The 17,169-nt window shown below is 43.5% G+C and overlaps 1 protein-coding gene across 4 annotated transcripts in view; it reads left to right on the top strand.

Moving 5' to 3' along the window:
- Window positions 1-118: 118 nt before the first annotated feature.
- cntn1a (contactin 1a) overlaps window positions 119-17,169 on the top strand; it is a 30,827-nt gene continuing 13,776 nt past the window's right edge. The window contains exons 1-4 of one of the 4 annotated variants that reach the window (XM_088379015.1): window positions 119-137; window positions 581-693; window positions 16,310-16,445; window positions 16,951-16,989. In XM_088379015.1, coding sequence (XP_088235141.1) covers window positions 16,388-16,445; window positions 16,951-16,989 — 97 coding nt within the window. In that variant the 5' untranslated portion in view covers window positions 119-137; window positions 581-693; window positions 16,310-16,387. The other 3 variants (XM_088379016.1, XM_088379013.1, XM_088379014.1) reach the window with 3 other exon arrangements.

The following is a 17,169-nucleotide window of genomic DNA, read 5'->3' as shown; positions in this document are numbered from 1 at the left end:
AAATACTTTTCAGAAAATACTTTTTGAAATACTTATGAATAAAAAAAAAAACCTACAAAATTAATTAAATAGTTGAAATAATGCCGGAAGTGAAAAAAAGCGCAAACAGGAAGTGAGGAAGAGATTCAAGATGACAGGTGAGCTGAAAAAAAAATGGTGGGGAAACTAGAAAGCATCTCCTTGGAAACTGTTCGCAATGTTCTTCGACTCACTTGGACATTAAAGCTAAGTGCTTCTACTCTTTTCTATTCTCTGATAAACAATGTTTGAACGAAATGTTTGGCCTTTTGATTCCATAGAAAAGGTCTTAGATGTTCAGTTCATTAAAAATAGGAGCAGTGTTGTTTGGTATATATGACCCAGTGGTAATGACTTTATTGTTTTCCTTATGACATTTGTATCTTGAACCACTCATATCGCAAATTATATTATTAAAATTCAATTTTTTTTTACATTTCCGCTCGTTCATGACCACACGTTTGGCTCCCTCTAGCGGCGAGGGCGAACACTACACCTTCCTCCCAACCCACTGGGGACCGGACCGCGCGGGTCTCTCACTCTCCCCTTCTCTTCGCGTCAGTTTCCTCCTCAGCTCCTTCCCGAGCGGCCGGCGTCGCGGTACTGGAGCAGATGTGAGCGTCGTTGTCCGGGACGACACGGACCCCCACGCACGAGGCTCGCCCTCCGCGCAAGGTAAGGTAAGGCTTGGCTGGCGTGTGCACATTTTGGATTTCCAGGGAATGTTGACAGCTCGGCGGCTGCTGGGAAATATAGTGGTGACGGATTGAGTGTTGTTTACATGTCAGTGGGATGGAGCTCGCACGCACCGCAATGCAGAATGCTAGACTGTAGGTGCACATCAAATTGTGTTTTTTTTTTTTGGTGCTGTGGTCGGACGGACGTGCAGTGGAGGGGCTTCTGTTCCACTTGCACAGTGGTGCTGATGATGCACGCACATCCTTGCCTGCACCCGAGTAGTGACGTGTGTTACTATGCACACAACACACCTTGCTTTTAAGTCGCCTACCTGATTGGGTTGCATTAACATGTCGAGTCACTAACTGCAATGCAAATGATGCACAGTGTGTCTTCAAGAGGGGATTGTGTGAGGCAGTGGGTCATGACTGGACTGCAGGTGTGGTACCCATGGGCGCGTCCTGTGCAGTGATTTTGAATGATACGTTCTTGCAGGATGTAGAAATCTGTTGGTAACGCTTATCATGAGTGTCAGAGAATGATCAAAATGTGTGAGATTGGTCTATAATATTGTTGACACATGCTGATAAACAAGGGAGTCAGATTATTAGGAATACTTTATTCGACACGTGGACCACATTTGATTTTTAAAACAGATAACTGAGTCAAGGCATTAGTGGATTAGATGTGAAATGAAAAAATAAATGTTTCCTTTTCAATGGTGCCTTGAGATAACTTATGCGTTTTTCAAAATCCAAGCTGTCCGAATGATTTTTGTTGTTGTTGCGTTGTTAAGCACAAACTTGAGATGTGCTGCGTGGTGACTGTCAGATAGAATCTGAAAATATTATATAATATAAAAAAAAGAGGTGTCAGGTTGTTTATTGTCACTCTTAGTCGAAGTTTACTGTCAAATTAAACAGAAAACAGAATTACACGTTGTGTGTTGAAAACAGACGCTTAGCTTAATTAGCGTTTAGTTGGCTAGCTTAAGGCTAATACTAACAGAAGCAATTATTAGCATCAAGGAGTTTGCTATAACCGTTTTGCTAGACTGCATCACCTCACCAACAGGTTCCGCCGGATTTTTTTTTGTTTTTCTTTGAGGGAAATTGAAAAATATCAGTCAGCAGCACCCCAAAACAATTTTTATCATCGTTTCTAGTGAACACAGTATTTGACCTTTTGCCAGATTTTACTGAGCTTTGTGTTGAAAAGAAAAAAAAGCCAAAATGCTCCATCCTGTCAGAAATGATTGCCTGGCCGTCTGTCAGGTGGAGCACTTTATGAATGTTGCAAGGAGGACTACTGCTAATGCATCTTGGGCTGTGTATCCCCCCCTGCACAGCCTCGAGGACAGACCCTCTCCATCATGTTAGGTGAAAGAAAAATTTAGCCCTTCTCCAAAGTAGGTTAAACTCCTTCTCTTTGAAAATGAATTTTGTAATAAGTTTGCAACAATGCTGGCACGCATGCCGGCGCTAGCTAGCTGCGGGCTCCTGATGCATTATGAGGACGCGGCTCTTCTCATCCTCTTTCACTGTCACGACAAATGACTCAACACAAGCGATCTTTTTAAAGGCTCCCGCTGCATCTGTCGTCGCGGTTAGGCCGCTTCGCGTTCGATGGCCACAAGGGTGACGGCCATGGCTTTTTCCTCTAAGCTTAACATGGAGACACGGCCTCCCTTTTTGACATTTTCATGCGAGGGGACTTAGTAAAAGAATAAATCTCAATCTGAATGTTTGTTTTGCCAGATGAAGGCCGTTGTCGAGTGATTTCAGGTGATTAGATGGTTTTCCAGATGTGATCCTCCGATTGAATTAAAGCCGGACAAAAGATTGTTCATGTGAAGGGAGATGTGGGCATCTGGCAGGGCTTGGGGGATGTTTTGTTGTTTTGGATGCTCAAGTTTGATCTGGTTTACTGGTTAGGAAGGATCGGTAAAAAAAATGTGACATCATCACCGATAGACTCGACTATGAATTCAGAGTAGTTTGCTGTTGTAAATATTGTGTCTTATTTCAACTGATTTGCTCAATGCTTTGTGGTTTTCTTTCCGAGTCTTCGGCCGACCGACCAGAGTCGACCCGAAGAAAAGAAATAGAGTGCCCTAATGAAATGGTGCTGTCAAGTAATATTGAATGGAGTCCCACAGTTGCTGCTCACAGTTGTACCGGCTCTCTCTGATTGAGCGGCGATCTGTATCGGCGCTCGTAAAAGGTCACGCTTCGGATTATTTTTGCGTATTTGCCCGGCCTTCCAATCAGAAATCGGAGAAGTGGAACTTGTGTTTGTTACATTCTCAACTTGTCAAACTGCAGCTTGATTGCGCAATCTTTACAAATGTCTTCTTTCTTTACAAGCTTGCTCCCCCCCTCCCCCCTTTTTTGTTGGCCCTCCAGTTGACAAATGGACAATCAATAGCGAGATGCACTAATGGTACAGTTGTGAGGCGGAGGCACAACATGACGTCTTCGGCTGCAAACAAACACACACATGGACAGACAGACAGCGCTGTCCTCTGTTCATGCCTGAGGAGGAGAAAGTCCTCGTTTGCACTTTATCTCGGCTCCTGGCTGCTTCTGCATGCATGCGATGCCAAAATGTGCGTGACTAAAGTTTTTCCAAATGTGATCCCCTTTCATGCAAATCCAGATTCTTTATCCCAAGATGTTGCGCCGCTAACAATATCGGCTAGCAGAGAAAAAGACATTTTGACATAAACACCTTGCTCGATGATGACTGCGATACCAAGTGCTGATTTTGCATTCATGGAGGCCACTGTACTCGTTTTCGCCCCCCCTTCTCTATAGGGAGACGAGGGGGGGTCTTGCTTTTATCGGCAGATTTGACATGATTACTCATAGTCGCACTGAGTCAAAGCTGCTCAGCTCTAAACTGATTGAGCTCATCTGTAGTCTAATTCTCTGGTTGATTTTTTTTCACGATAAACCTTCATAAGTGTTTCTTTTTAGTGTAGTTTAGGGGAAAAAGTATTTATAGTTTGGGACATGATACCATAGCTATTCTTGTTTTTGTCTATTTATAGGTTTAAAGCTGCATGACAAATATATTTTGTAGTTGGCAGGACTGCTATCGGACGTTATAAAATCATGTACATTTATAATGACATGTTTTGGTCAAAGGACTCCTTTAAAGCATTTGAGGGAACACAAACACACACATTCCAATGAAGACAAGACAATCTACACAAAACGAAAGTCAGTCAAGTCAGATCTCGAAGTCAAAATCCCACAGATGGCAGATGTTTGGTGAGTAATAGGAAGAGGTTAGATTATTAAGTGTCTGGAATAAAACTCGAGGTTCAATAGGCAGCCCAGACAAATTGGACTGATCGAAGAATCGCAGGACTGAGCAAACAGCGATATTTGCGGTATTGAAGAACTTTAATAAGAAATCCAAAAGGAACTAAGATGGTGCCCAGGGGAACGCCATCATCTCTGTTTACCTTCACTAACCATTTGTCCACTCTTCCTCCGCGATTCACATTGTTTGTTGAGCTTTCAAAGTGATTCCAAATATGAGTCGTAATCCGATTTGCTCCATTTCCATTGAGTTAATGTACACCAGACAAGCAGGCGGTGTTCGGAAATTGGTGTTAGCTTTCCTCGCTCACTTACTCTGGAAATTGGATGGCACTAATGTGTGTCATTAACGGGAGCTCATTTTTGAGTCGAGTATTTTTTAAGCAGTTTGTATATTTACGATTATCAACGATTAGCCACCATCGTATTGAAAAGTCATAAAGAAAACGAATGGACGGTTGGATATTAATCAAAATGATCATTAGCATTTTCAAGTAGCATGCATGGGAAACGGTTCAGCATTGAAGTCACCTCACAAAGCTGTACAGATGATTAAAGTGTAATACTTCACACATAAAAGGCATTATTTAGCCTCATTGCAAAGATTAGATTGCCTCCAGCATTGATATTCTCGCTAATCTGCCGCATTGTTGTCTACCTAATCCTCTTCGTTGTTCATCGCCGGATCGTTTCAGTTTACCGTTTGTTCGGATGCTCTCGGCGCTATCTTTTTTTAGCGGTTGGGATGAAGAACAAGACGGACGGCGTTTGCGGGCTGCCCAATTAGCTAGAGAAGCCTCATTGGGCCCAAGCCACTCCCAGGGCCTTTGAACGCGGCCTGTTGCTATGGCGCTAAGAGCATACGCGGCAGACAGGAACACAAAACGTCTTGCTGCTTGATCAGCATTCAAGACTGCCGGGCATGATAATGCCGCCTATTATTTCTCATGCGGAGCAAACATGAACCTGTTTGTTTCACTGTCGTGATTCAGGCCAGATGAGTCTTCTTGATTTGAACGGATCCTAAACGACATTTGTGGGAAGACTAAAGGAAGCAGCAACGTCCTTGGTTGAAAAGCACTCGGTTGACCCCGAACCCTCAGGCGATGGATTTTTACGTGTGAGAATTTACGAACGAAGGGTTTAGGGAAGGGCCGAAAAGACGAAGGATTCCTCCTGGCACGTGAAGCGCATGCCGAAGGGGGGGGGGGTTGACCTCCTGGGAAGTGTCGTTACACATTTCGAGGCGTTCTATTTTCCTTTTTTCAGGACAGCTGGAAGGCTAAATTGTTTTCGGATCAATAGTTTAGCTTCCTCGCGGACCGACAAAGTGAGTGAAGTGCATTTCAAGCATCGCAATCCCATTACGCTCGGCGAGTGCTGCCGCTACGCCGACTGTCGGTTCACCTGCATTGTCTCAGTCGCGACCACCCAAAGACGGCTTTTGTTTGAATCAATTAACGGCATTCACTTAAAGAGATTAAATCGGATTAAAAAATCAAGTTGATGGTAGTGGGAAGAGTAGCGGCTCTGTCATCGCCTTGGCAACCAGATAATTTCGGTAGACAAGTGACGCTGCTGTACTTTAAAAGTTTACATCAAACTAGCATAGCTAGCTAGCTAGCATAGTGCTTCCTAATTTGTGTTGTACCTCGCTGTTGCTCATTTATTAAATAATCCATTATGTACTGTAATTTCCGGAACGCTCTTCTCACTAAAAGATTTCCTCTCTCGGGAAATCGATTTAAAGTTACGACCCTGCGTCACGCTGATTGCAAACTAACGCTACTAACTTGCTTTTTCTAACTCTGCTTCTGTTCAAAAGGGGGGGAAAAGGTGTTTGGTGGAACAAAGCATTTGGAGCTCTTCCTTCATTCCTTCAAACGGTGAAACGGCGAATAAAAGCTCCGGGCCGCGGGCAACCGATGTTTGTTTTGCTGGTCAGCCTCGGAGCTTCTGGAACCTTTTCGCCGCCTTTATTGAGCATTCGGTTTGGGTGAGCCGAACAAAACGGCTCGGGTTTCCCTTCGGATCCTCTCTAAAGATCTCAAACAATCGCTTTTGCCGCATGTCTAATGTTGGCTCGCAAAGACGAAAGCTTAAGTAGCCCTCTCGATTGAAGGCCGGTCTTTGTCGCGGCCCTCGCTCTTCAACTGGCAGGTCAACCGCGCGCGTTAGCTTGCGTGACGCCGCCGCTAGTGATGTAACCACCTGCGTCATGTTTTAGCAAACAATACAACAGCGCTAATAGCTTGCCTTAAAAAGGTCCCCACACAAAAATGTTATTTTCAGCCACAGTTTTCATCCTTAGGCATGAAAACTGTTAGGATGGATGGATGGACAGACTCTGGCTGACTTATTCATGATTCTTGTGGACTAATTGCGCTCCAGTTTTTTTTTCTTTCTCTCTTGGCTCTCACTTGCTAGCTGCTGGAGCTTTTGTTGCAATCTGCTAATTCATGCTGCCGACATTACAGCCTCACAGTTTTGCTTAGCAACGGCACATTTGGCCTCCGAGAAGACAAACGGGTTCATGAAAAGCAACAACCGATCCTGTTTTGGATTATAGAGCTCATTTTTGGTGTTATTTGAGGAGCAAGACTCAAGTCAGGGTTATGATAATATACTTTTTGCTCTCATTACCGGTTGACTGAAAGAGGAACAAAAAAAGATGATGAAGGTTAACCTTTGTTAGAGTTGATTTGAAAATTGAATACAGATGAAGGCATGATTCACAAATTTGCATGTCATTGTTGTTGTCATTATCGGCCGTCTAGACTAAAGGAGGAAAGAGTCGATTTCCTGCGAGAAGGTAATCATCTCTCGCAGAGTCTGAAAACGTTCCAATCACCGGTTATTAGTCTGCTCAATAAAAGAAAACTTTCGTAAGCAAACTTCTTCTCCAGTTGCTGACATTTCATTAGGTACACTAATCGAACGGGAGTTGTATAAAAAATAATATTGCTAATTTCAGAGATCATAACGTAACACGATGGTCATATTTGAGTCCTGCTAAAGTGTTAGCAGGATTACACAAAGCCGACTTAATCAGGCTTGGAGGATGGGCTAAAGAAGAACCCCATTCAATTTACAGCTCAGGCTTAATGTGAGTATTTCGTCGCCATTTGTGGGATAAGGAACTTTTCACAATTTATCGAAGTGACTAATGCAAAAAATGCTGGCATATGCAAAAAAAGGGCTGTGCCATTAAAATGTTTTAGTTCAAATCTTAATAAAATATTTTATTCAAATCTTTTAGTTTTCTGTAACAGCACAAAATGAACAAAATCTAACTTTGAAGCCAGGTAAGCGGGCTGATTTCAAAATCGACCAAATTAGCTGTAAGCTAACTCGCTAGCTTGAGTGTTCGGTAGCAGACATTGTATCATGTGAGTGGCCGGCCACCGAACACTGAACGTGTGACCACTTGAAATGTGTCAGTGTTACAGTGGCCACTTTTGCCAAATGGATTATTTATGAGGAACGTGCAGCAGCTGGGAGTGGTGCAAAGGGCATCCAGAGGTGAACCCGACTCGGACTCTCACCCACACAATGTCTCTTTGATACACTTGTGTTATCAGCGGCACACAGCTCCACTCATGCAGTGTATGCACACACACACACTGGTGTGAAGGACACAGCGTCATAGATCAACACATACGACAGTCTTCTCAAAGACACACACACATGAATACACAAAAGATGAAAAGGGGTGGGGCCACGCTTCTGCTAATTCCCCTGCCACAGAAGACAACAACAACAATGAAAGGGCGGTTAGTGCTCGTTAGTGCTCCACCGGAGGCGGAGCTTACGGGAATGGTTCTTTGATACCAAAGCGAGAATCGTTTTAGCTTTATAATTGCCCTTTTGTATTACTTCTGGAGAGTTGCAGTACTCGTCTGACGTCGCCAGTTTAGTTCTTGAGTCCAAACATTTTGGACTTGAGTTTCTGCTGACCAGACATGAATACGTATGTCACGGAATAAAAGCCGTGAGTCACTCCTGAGAGTGTAAAGTAGTCAGTGGAGCCACAGAGGAGGCTTTTATCTGGCGCACTTTCAATTCAGGAGGATGTCTGAGCCCTTAAACTGCTTAGCTTAGCCCCAAAGTTGCGTCGTACTGTTACATTTAAAGCTTTATTACTAGCGTAACCTGACAGTCGATTTCTTCACATATTTCCTCGTGTCTCTTTGCATTTCTCCCACAAGCTATACATTGTGTTTTTTGCTCAGTCGGCGTGAACATTGCCCTATTTAAAGACACCCTACATGGCGCTCGAGACACGACGAGGTGACGTTGACCCCTCCGCTGAAGCCCCCCCCCGCCCAACTCCTTTGAATGTTTTTTTTTTTTAAAAACCACCAACATTGTTGTCTTCAGATGCTCCAGGCCATCAGCGATTGTTCATTTCAGTCCTAAAAAGAGCAGGGTGGTCAGCCAGCCTCTTGAATGCCAATGGTGACCTATATACGGTGTGAAGACCTGCTGGCTCAAAGGAAGAAGAGGTCGGGGCACATGCTAAGTATCCACTTTAATGAACCTTAAAGCCTACACGACATACAGCTAGCATTAGCTCAGCGACATAATTCACATTGTTGATTTAATAGGCAGCAGAAAAAGTTTGGATTATTATTCCGACTGCATTCATTTGATCATTCAATGGACGCATGAATGTTGTGCTGAAAAAGATGCAGGTGGAACATTGGCACCGAATCCCAGAGGGGGAGGGAGGAGAGCCATGCAGAAAATACACAATGACTCCTAAAACCTTATTATCTTCGCCCTAATGACTCAAGCGTAGGAATCAATACAGCTGGACCTGCTCCATGGGGGGAAAGGTCCACTTGCAGGAAGTGGATATCTTCAGAACATTCATTATAGATGAGGGAAGGAAAACTGAAGGACAGAAGAGGGTGAGAGGTTGTAAACAGAAGCTGACTTTGAATGCCCACAAAAAAAGTTTTATAGAAACCTATACATGCCCGAGGGAATGAAATCTCAGCTTGTATAAACGTATCCCACGAATCCTTCATTCCCGAGCCCCAATGTTGTGTCATGGTTGAGTGAATATACTTGTCGTTCATTTCCATGGCAACGCACATTGTCGCCGGGGACGACACATCACTCGATGTAATAAAATGTGCAATATAAATGCATCTCATTTCCACTTTTATCGTATTCCCCATTGAAGTAATGTCATACTCGACACTCACCAGTTAGACGTTGAGCTTTTTAACACTCTCGACAATATTGATGTCACCTCACCGGCAATATCCTCCATTTCTTCGCCTCGCACCCCCTGAGGCTTGGTCACAAGTAGGGCACGCTGCAAAAGGTTAAGGATCCCAAGTGTGTGTGTGTGTGTCATCATTTTAAAGTCATTGGGAAATGTTTCTTAAAAGTAGTAATTCGGATGAGGCCAGCTTGTTTTATTTAATTTATAATGAGAATATGGAACTAATTGTAAAAGCAGCTTGTATTCCGTAACCTTTATTATTGTGTCTAACAACCAAAATCTAAGTTTAACAACTTGACAGCATTTGTGTGACTTGCTAGCACGTACATTTGTTTGCGTACGCGTGATGTCGCATCGGTTTATGCTAGCATGTTATTTAAGCTAGTCTGCTAGCTAATATTATTGATGATACTGAATCCATTGTTTATGTACCATTGGTTCATGATTGCGTACCTCCTATTTTGTGAATCCCTAATGAGTTTAAGTGCTTTGTTGTGGCATCTACGCGCCAATATTTATCAATAAATAAACTCGCCTCAATCGTTGAAGTGACGTTTTTATCGACTTTGTGATTTAGGCCCAGAGAAACAATCCAATTGCTTTTCTGTAGATTTGTGACACATATGCGCAAGTGACTTTCTTTTCTTGCGCTTGTTTGAGCAACCAAGGCAGCCATGAAATATTGATTGTTGAACTTGTAGTTTCTTCTCTCGCTGCTGTGCATAATGCGTTTAAGTCATATCAAGCCTTTGCCCTATATGCTCATTGAGGAAATAGCAGTCGTCATCATATGGCCGTTGTTCACTCATGGATTGTTTCTCATGTCAGCATTTCGACCAACATTGTAAGATTGGACAATAAAAATTAGGGCTTTCTGTTTTTTTTTGCTCAGAGAGCAAGGCTCTTGTGTGGGCGCAAGGTTAGTAGGTCATGGCAAATTAAGCAAATGAGCTAAGTGTAGGGTTGATTGACTAAACGGTGTTGAAAGAATTTGATCGTAATGATTTTGCCCTGGATGTTTTTAATTTAGTACATTATATAAAAGTATTCTTCCTCGGCAATTATTTATTACACACTCGTTTGAAGAGTTAGTAAAGTTTGAGCAATTCAACACGAGCTGATACAAAGTATTGGGTACTTCCACAGGCGGAGCTAGAGAGGGGGGGCTCGGGGCAATGGTACCCAGGTTCCAGGCCAAATAATTGACCTTTATTATTACTTTTCCACATTTTAGCTCATTCCCTCTAGGAATAAACATAATGAATCTCCATCAGCATTTTTTGAAGAATTATTTTGGTTTGTAAAAGAAAATGTTTTGCAGACCGCTGAGATTTTCTTTACCCCTCCCAACCCCCAAGAAAAAAAATCCTAGCTCCGCCAGTGGGTACTCAAAAAAAAAAATAATTCTAATATCTGATATTTAAGGCATAAAAAAAAAAAATGACGGTGAATAAGTCTTCCTTGCCAGGAGTTATTACATTGCGGCCGGTGGTTGCGTGGTTAGCCTCGCAGTCAAAAGGTCGCAGTTTTGAATCTTGGCTATCATCTGCCAAATATTCATCAATAAAAAAGCAAAGGCTGTCTTTCATTCATCCAAACCACTTCATTCTTCCCTTAATCACTGCAGACTGAGGTCAAATTGATGTCTTTGTCTTTTGGCTGCTTACTGAGATTCCAATCTTCTCCTCTGCTGTTAAAAAGCTTGCAAAAAGCAATTTCTTTTTCGAACCGCCTCGGGTGACCTCTCTCTGAAAACCTTTTGAATTGGATGTTTTATGTATATTGTTTATTACACTTATCTAATTCAGCCGTATCAAATGTGTGTCATGTTGAAATGTACATGGAAATAACATGAGTGACATGTAAAAACAAGCTGATTTATTCATGTTGAGCAGGTGGGTAATCTCGATTCACTGACCTGATCTTAAGCATGAGTGCACGTTAAAGTGGGACACGGTTTCGGGGCCCACTTAAAACTATTCCCGTCATTATTTAGGCGGGAAAGATGATCATTTAAGGGACACGCTGTCCTCTATTTTTCCATATTTTTAAAGTAGAATGTTAGAATTAGACTACCCAGACGATCCAATATAAATCTGACGAAATCTGCTCGAGAATTTCAAATCTCTTTTCCGTACATTTGAACACGCTTGGTTTTTGAACCAAAGCAAATAAATTCAAAAGCGGCTGATAAAAGATGCTGGAAGGTCTGCTCTTTTCTTTTTAGAAAAGACTTCACAAGAATGCATATAAATATGTATCTCTTCATATTTGGACAGACGCGGCAGCACATCAAGTGTGAAAGCAGGGCGCAGCACATTTCCGACATAACACACATGCGAATTGGCGTAGCAATCAAAGTGGCTGTGTAATCACCAAACAGAAAAATAAAGAGAATGTGAAATACTGTTACGCCTTTTTAGTGCAGGGCCATTTGGGCGATTATAGAGCGGATGATTTTTCAATTTCATAGCGATGAAGCGCAAATTAAAACAAGTTTAATAAAGGAATAAGAGGGAAAAATAAGCGTATTTATTTTTGCTCTTTTGTGTATCGACGCAGGACTGTGAGATCTCCATTCTAGTTACTATTACAAAAGAAAACCATTTTTGAAACGGTACAATCATCGTTTATCCATTTCCGGCGGCGGCCATTTTGTTGTCCACTGAAAATGACATCACAGTTGCTCAGGTAACTCTCACTTTATCCCCTAAATTTGTCCAGTAATGATTATCTGAACAATATACTATTATTTCTAAGACTAGCAACCACTGTGAAAACCCCAAAATATATAAATGTACATTCAGTGAAGTAGATGCTTAGAAAATGCTGATCATATGTCTGTAGCACTGCTGGGCTGGGTATTAAAGGGGGGGCGGGAACAGGGGGGGGTAAGAACGTCTTATGACGACTTGCGTGTCTGTGTGTGTGTGCTGGTGGGACAAGAGGGCTTAAAAGATTAAACAGCAGCCTGGCCACGGACAAGAAGGAAAGAAGACCCCTGACTGTGGGAGGCGTCTTGAATTGCACCCCATTTGCATGAGTCCCTCTGTTCTGCCCGGGAATTAGCTTCTCTTTATTTCCCCACCTTCCCTGCCTCCCACCTCCATTTAGCGGCATCTCATTGGGACAGACAATGGAGCTCAGTATTTAGGACACTTGGCAGGGTAGGCACGTTTGGGGGGGCGGTTGGGGGGGGGTGCTAAGTAGCTCATCTCGCCTGCAAGGTAAGCACGGGACATTTTTGTGACCTCATTGCCGTGTTTTGCTTGACGCTCAAGTGTGCTGACATCGTCTCCAGCGTTAATGCAATTAAACACATGGCTTGTTTTGATGGGCACTTTTTGTCAACATTGGGTTCATCTGTGGCCCAACGCTAGTCCGGCTTGGTTTAATCCAATCAGAGGAGAATGGCTTTGGACAGATCGGGGGTGTGCAAACTTTTTCCTCCCAGTGCCGCATATAGAAAAATCAAAGGAAGCATGGGAATGACATTCAAAAAATCGCGAAAAACAATGGAAACAAAATATGGATGGCGGACCACGAATAGCCCCTCGGCCGTAATTGGGCGGACTTGGGTGAGCCTGAACTGGATTCAGTCAGTATTGATTCAAGGTAATTGCCAAGTGTGAACTCACGGCACTAATGTCACCTACATTACACCACCATAACTGAGTTATGGGGGGGGTCTTATTAAATATGTCTCTCCAGAAACATTCCATCCCATATCTTCATTGAGCAGATGTGGCATGAAGCAATTAAGCCGAGCACTCTGCGTAATAGAGTGCGCATCTCCCACCGCGACCTTTGCCTGCGTGACAGTTTGTCATGTACCACGACGACACGTGACGGTTGAAGCGTATTTTGAAAGCATTTGAGGCTTCGTGATTAGAGGAATAGACAGACACAAATGTCAGGGGACCCGCCCTTCGCAATCTCTTGTCATTAACGATTAAAAATTCTAAAAATCTTTGAATTTGAATTACCGCACCCTTTAAGCCACGTGTGGGACACAAACGGTGCAGCAACACATGTCGACCGATAATACAAAACTACCCAGTCACATGTTCTTTATCTTCTGTGAAGAATGACAAAAATGCTATGGCTTTTTTTGTGATGATCTGAGAAGAATTGAGACGTCTCAATGAACAGTATATCCGTCCGTCAGTGTGTCCTATACTGCCCCCGAGTGGTCAAGGAAAGCATACCAGAAAAATGGCCATTCAGTTGATGCAGTGTGACAGAAACACGCTCTTGTATTCGCAAATCTTTTTTGAAAACGATGTCTTTGAATCACCTCTCAATCTCCATCAGGATAAATGTGGAGCGTAATTGTCATTTTCCATATCCCTCCAGAGATATTCAATCAGATTGGAGTGTGACTGGGCCATTCAAGGACATTCACAGAGTTACCCTGAAGTCACTCGTTTGATATATTGCCTGTGTTCTTTGGGTCATTGTCCTGCTGAAAGATGCACTGTCACCCCAGCCCGAGGTCAAGAGCAGGTTATCTTCCAGGATGTCTCTGCACATTGCTGCATTCATCTTTCTTACAATCTTGACAAGTCTCCCGGTCTCGGCATTGATACTAAATCCGGCATAACGTTCCTCTGGTATTCTCCTGATGGACTGAAAAAGACTCTTTGGTAATCAATACTTTTTGCCATCAATAATGCACGATGCATGATCATCCATCCATCCATCCATCCATCCATCCATCCATCCATCCATCCATCCATCCATCCATCCATCCATCCATCCATCCATCCATCCATCCATCCATCCATCCATCCATCCATCCATCCATCCATCCATCCATCCATCCATCCATCCATCCATCCATCCATCCATCCATCCATCCATCCATCCATCCATCCATCCATCCATCCATCCATCCATCCATCCATCCATCCATCCATCCATTAAAAAATGTACAGTGGGCCACAAATGGCCCCCAGTCACTAGTTTGGACACCCCTGCTTTGAGCAGTGCACATCTTCCCTTTTCCGTCTGATTAGGACCAATCTCGCCTTAACCCCATCTTGGCTTCTTCTTCTTGCGAGGATTACGGCAAATCTGATCTTAATGATTGTGGCTGTTGATTGTGCGTGAAATTCAATGGGGGTGTTGGGGGTCGTCGGAATGTCTTGTTTTTGAAGCCACTGGCTTCCCCACCCCCCTTTTCTGCTTAGATGTTAAGGAATGGTTCCAAATATTGGGGGGGGGGGGGTTCTCTTCCTCTGGCAACATAAGGGAGTTATGGGGTCATGATAACAAGCAGAAATGACAGCAGTGGTCAGTGGAGGGAAGCTTCACAATCCCGCAATTTGCCCCCTGGCAACCGCCTCTTGATGTAATATGACTTCCAATCTCAACGTTAGGAATTCTGCAATGACTAAAAGGAGAATTGATCGAAATGATGCGAGCAGACGAAAGCTGGAGGCGCAGGCAATAGTTGAGGGGAGGGGGTGGGGTCACCAGAATCAGTAAACAACTCTGGCAAGGCCCTTGGTGTAATTTAAGAGGGTGAAAATATGGCTGCGTTTGATGCCGCTGTCACATTCAAGCCCGTTGAGTTAGCGTGACGACGGGAGGGTGAGGTCCAAGATAGATCCCCTCCCCTATTAAATTAAAAGTGATTATACGAGCATGCTGCTTCCCTTCTTCCACTGAAACTATTGGCTGACGGCTTCCTAATGTGATGGACGACATCGGCCGTGCGCCCCCCCCCCACCCTGTGTTAAAACGAGGCTGCCCGTCATCTCCCCTAATCTCCTAAGTGCATCTATTACCGTCATGTATGATTCACGGCAGCGAGACGACTTGTTTTTTTTCGGCAGCCAGACGAGCCGCGGAGAGGAAGGAAATGAACGAGGGAGTCGCCACAGCTTTGCAAGATTTCAAAAGGAGGAACGCGGTGAATAGATGGACGGCGGCGGGTCATTGGGCTGTAAATGACTGTTTGCGTAGTTTCATTGCTATCGCGCAGCGCGCAAAATTGCTCCTTTTTGGATGGTGTTGCTAGGAAACGCCCCCCCACCCTTGTATCCAAGTAGTTGGAGAAGATGAGCGGTCACATGAGTTTCACACTTCCACATGTGTGGTCGCCATGTAGGATTTCGTCCGTGTCTCAATCTGAGAATCATTTTGAAACAGTCCATCATTATCCAGCCTGCTGTAAAAAAAAGACTCCATTTGTCTCTGTCTGGCGAACGCTGCTATCTCAATCTTTTTGTGGTGTCACACCTCGAAACTGCAGCGTCTGACACGTCAGGCCCTGCACAAAGAATCGATAATGTCTGCCTCGACGGTGTAATCAACACTACAGCGATTGGACCGGGCCTGCTTGTGTGGAACCGATGCTCGTGCTACTCTTGTTATACACGTTCTACAGATATGGAAGGCAACATCTGCAATAAGCCAGATCATCGCCGGTGTAATTCCTGGGATTAATGTCATTGTAGCAGGAACATCACACGGTGATGAATTAAATTCAGCCATTATGAAATCCTAATTATCCTTCCCATTGTCTCCGCGAATGCTCCAGGCCTTGACGCTAAGACAGCTGTTGCTTTTCAAAGTGTGTTAGCGCGAGGTGCTGGTTCTTGTGTGGCGTTAATGTCTTCGGGGGGATGTCTGCTCTGATGAACCGGCACGGGCGGTTTGCTTTGGCGACGGTCCACGTGTCAGTCAATTGGTTTGAGCCTCGGAGGCTGACGGGAAGCGGTTAGCGTGAAGATGCTAGTGACTTAGCATGAAGGGAAGTGTCAAAGTGGCACCTTGTTTACTTGTGTGATATTATAGCCTGGAAAAAGATCGTGTGACATCATCATTGAGGGCCACCATTGTTTAACTTTTGTATTTATTTTTATTTAAATTAAAATTTATTATTTTTATTTAACTTTTTTAATTTATTTTTATTTTTTTTAATTCAAATTATTTGCATTTTGTCTTTAACAATATTAATTCATACGAATTACTATTGCATGTATTTGCCCCGCCTCCCAAATGTTATAATAACTGATCTCTCTTGCTGTGTCTCTTCCAGGAGAACCAGGCGGTCTTGCTAATGTTCCATCGGCTGAGCGCCTAGCTGAAGCCCCTCCACCCGGCAGTTGTCACCATCATGCCCAACCTCATCCTCCTCCTTTATCTCCTTCTGCTGCTCTTTAGCTCCCCCGCAGGTCAGTCATTTTCTATCATGTGTACATCGCTCGTAACGTCAAAGATTTTTGTCCTTTTGTTTTTCGCCAAAGTGTGGTGGAATGAGCCAGGATGGAAACAAAGCCAAGCGGCCAGAAAATATTGAACGGGCAAAATGGATTGTCAGAAAAAGATACGGTGTACCTTGAGCCATTACTTGCAGCTAGCTTATTGATTTCAGATAAACAACAAAAAGGAAGGAATAGTCACGAGTCTCTCGTTTCAAATCACATTTCACTTTCATATACCATTTTCTATTTTATGCAGACCTCTCTCCTTCTATGCACATAAAAATGCAGTCGGTAGCAGCCGACGGGGTCGTTATTGCGACTCAAGAACATTGCTTTGACATTTCTTTGAGGCTGAAGGATGAAGGTCGATGGGCAGCGTGACAACAAATACAAAAGTTGCAATTTGAGCTTTTTCTGAATCCAACTCACTGCGATGAAAGATGCTAACACTGTTTTCCTTTGCTCACTATTACAGCTACATCTATGCTAGAGGAGGAACCCGACTTTTATCGAGGTAAGACCTATTGCCAATCATTTTGGCAGCCTCGACTACTCTAAAACATTACTGGACTTTAAGTGATGTACAAAAAAGACGTTGCCAATCCAGAGTTCCGATAAGTGGACCTTAAACAAAGACATCAAATTCCCGTTAAAACATGTCTGCACTTTTATTCAATTCACAACCGAAGATAAG

Source organism: Syngnathus floridae, chromosome 6, assembly GCF_059516105.1.
Source record: "Syngnathus floridae isolate MCC-2025c chromosome 6, RoL_Sflo_1.0, whole genome shotgun sequence".
NCBI classification, from domain to species: domain Eukaryota; kingdom Metazoa; phylum Chordata; class Actinopteri; order Syngnathiformes; family Syngnathidae; genus Syngnathus; species Syngnathus floridae.
Note: the sequence above shows the minus strand (reverse complement) of the source record. Positions and strands in the feature narration are given on the sequence as shown.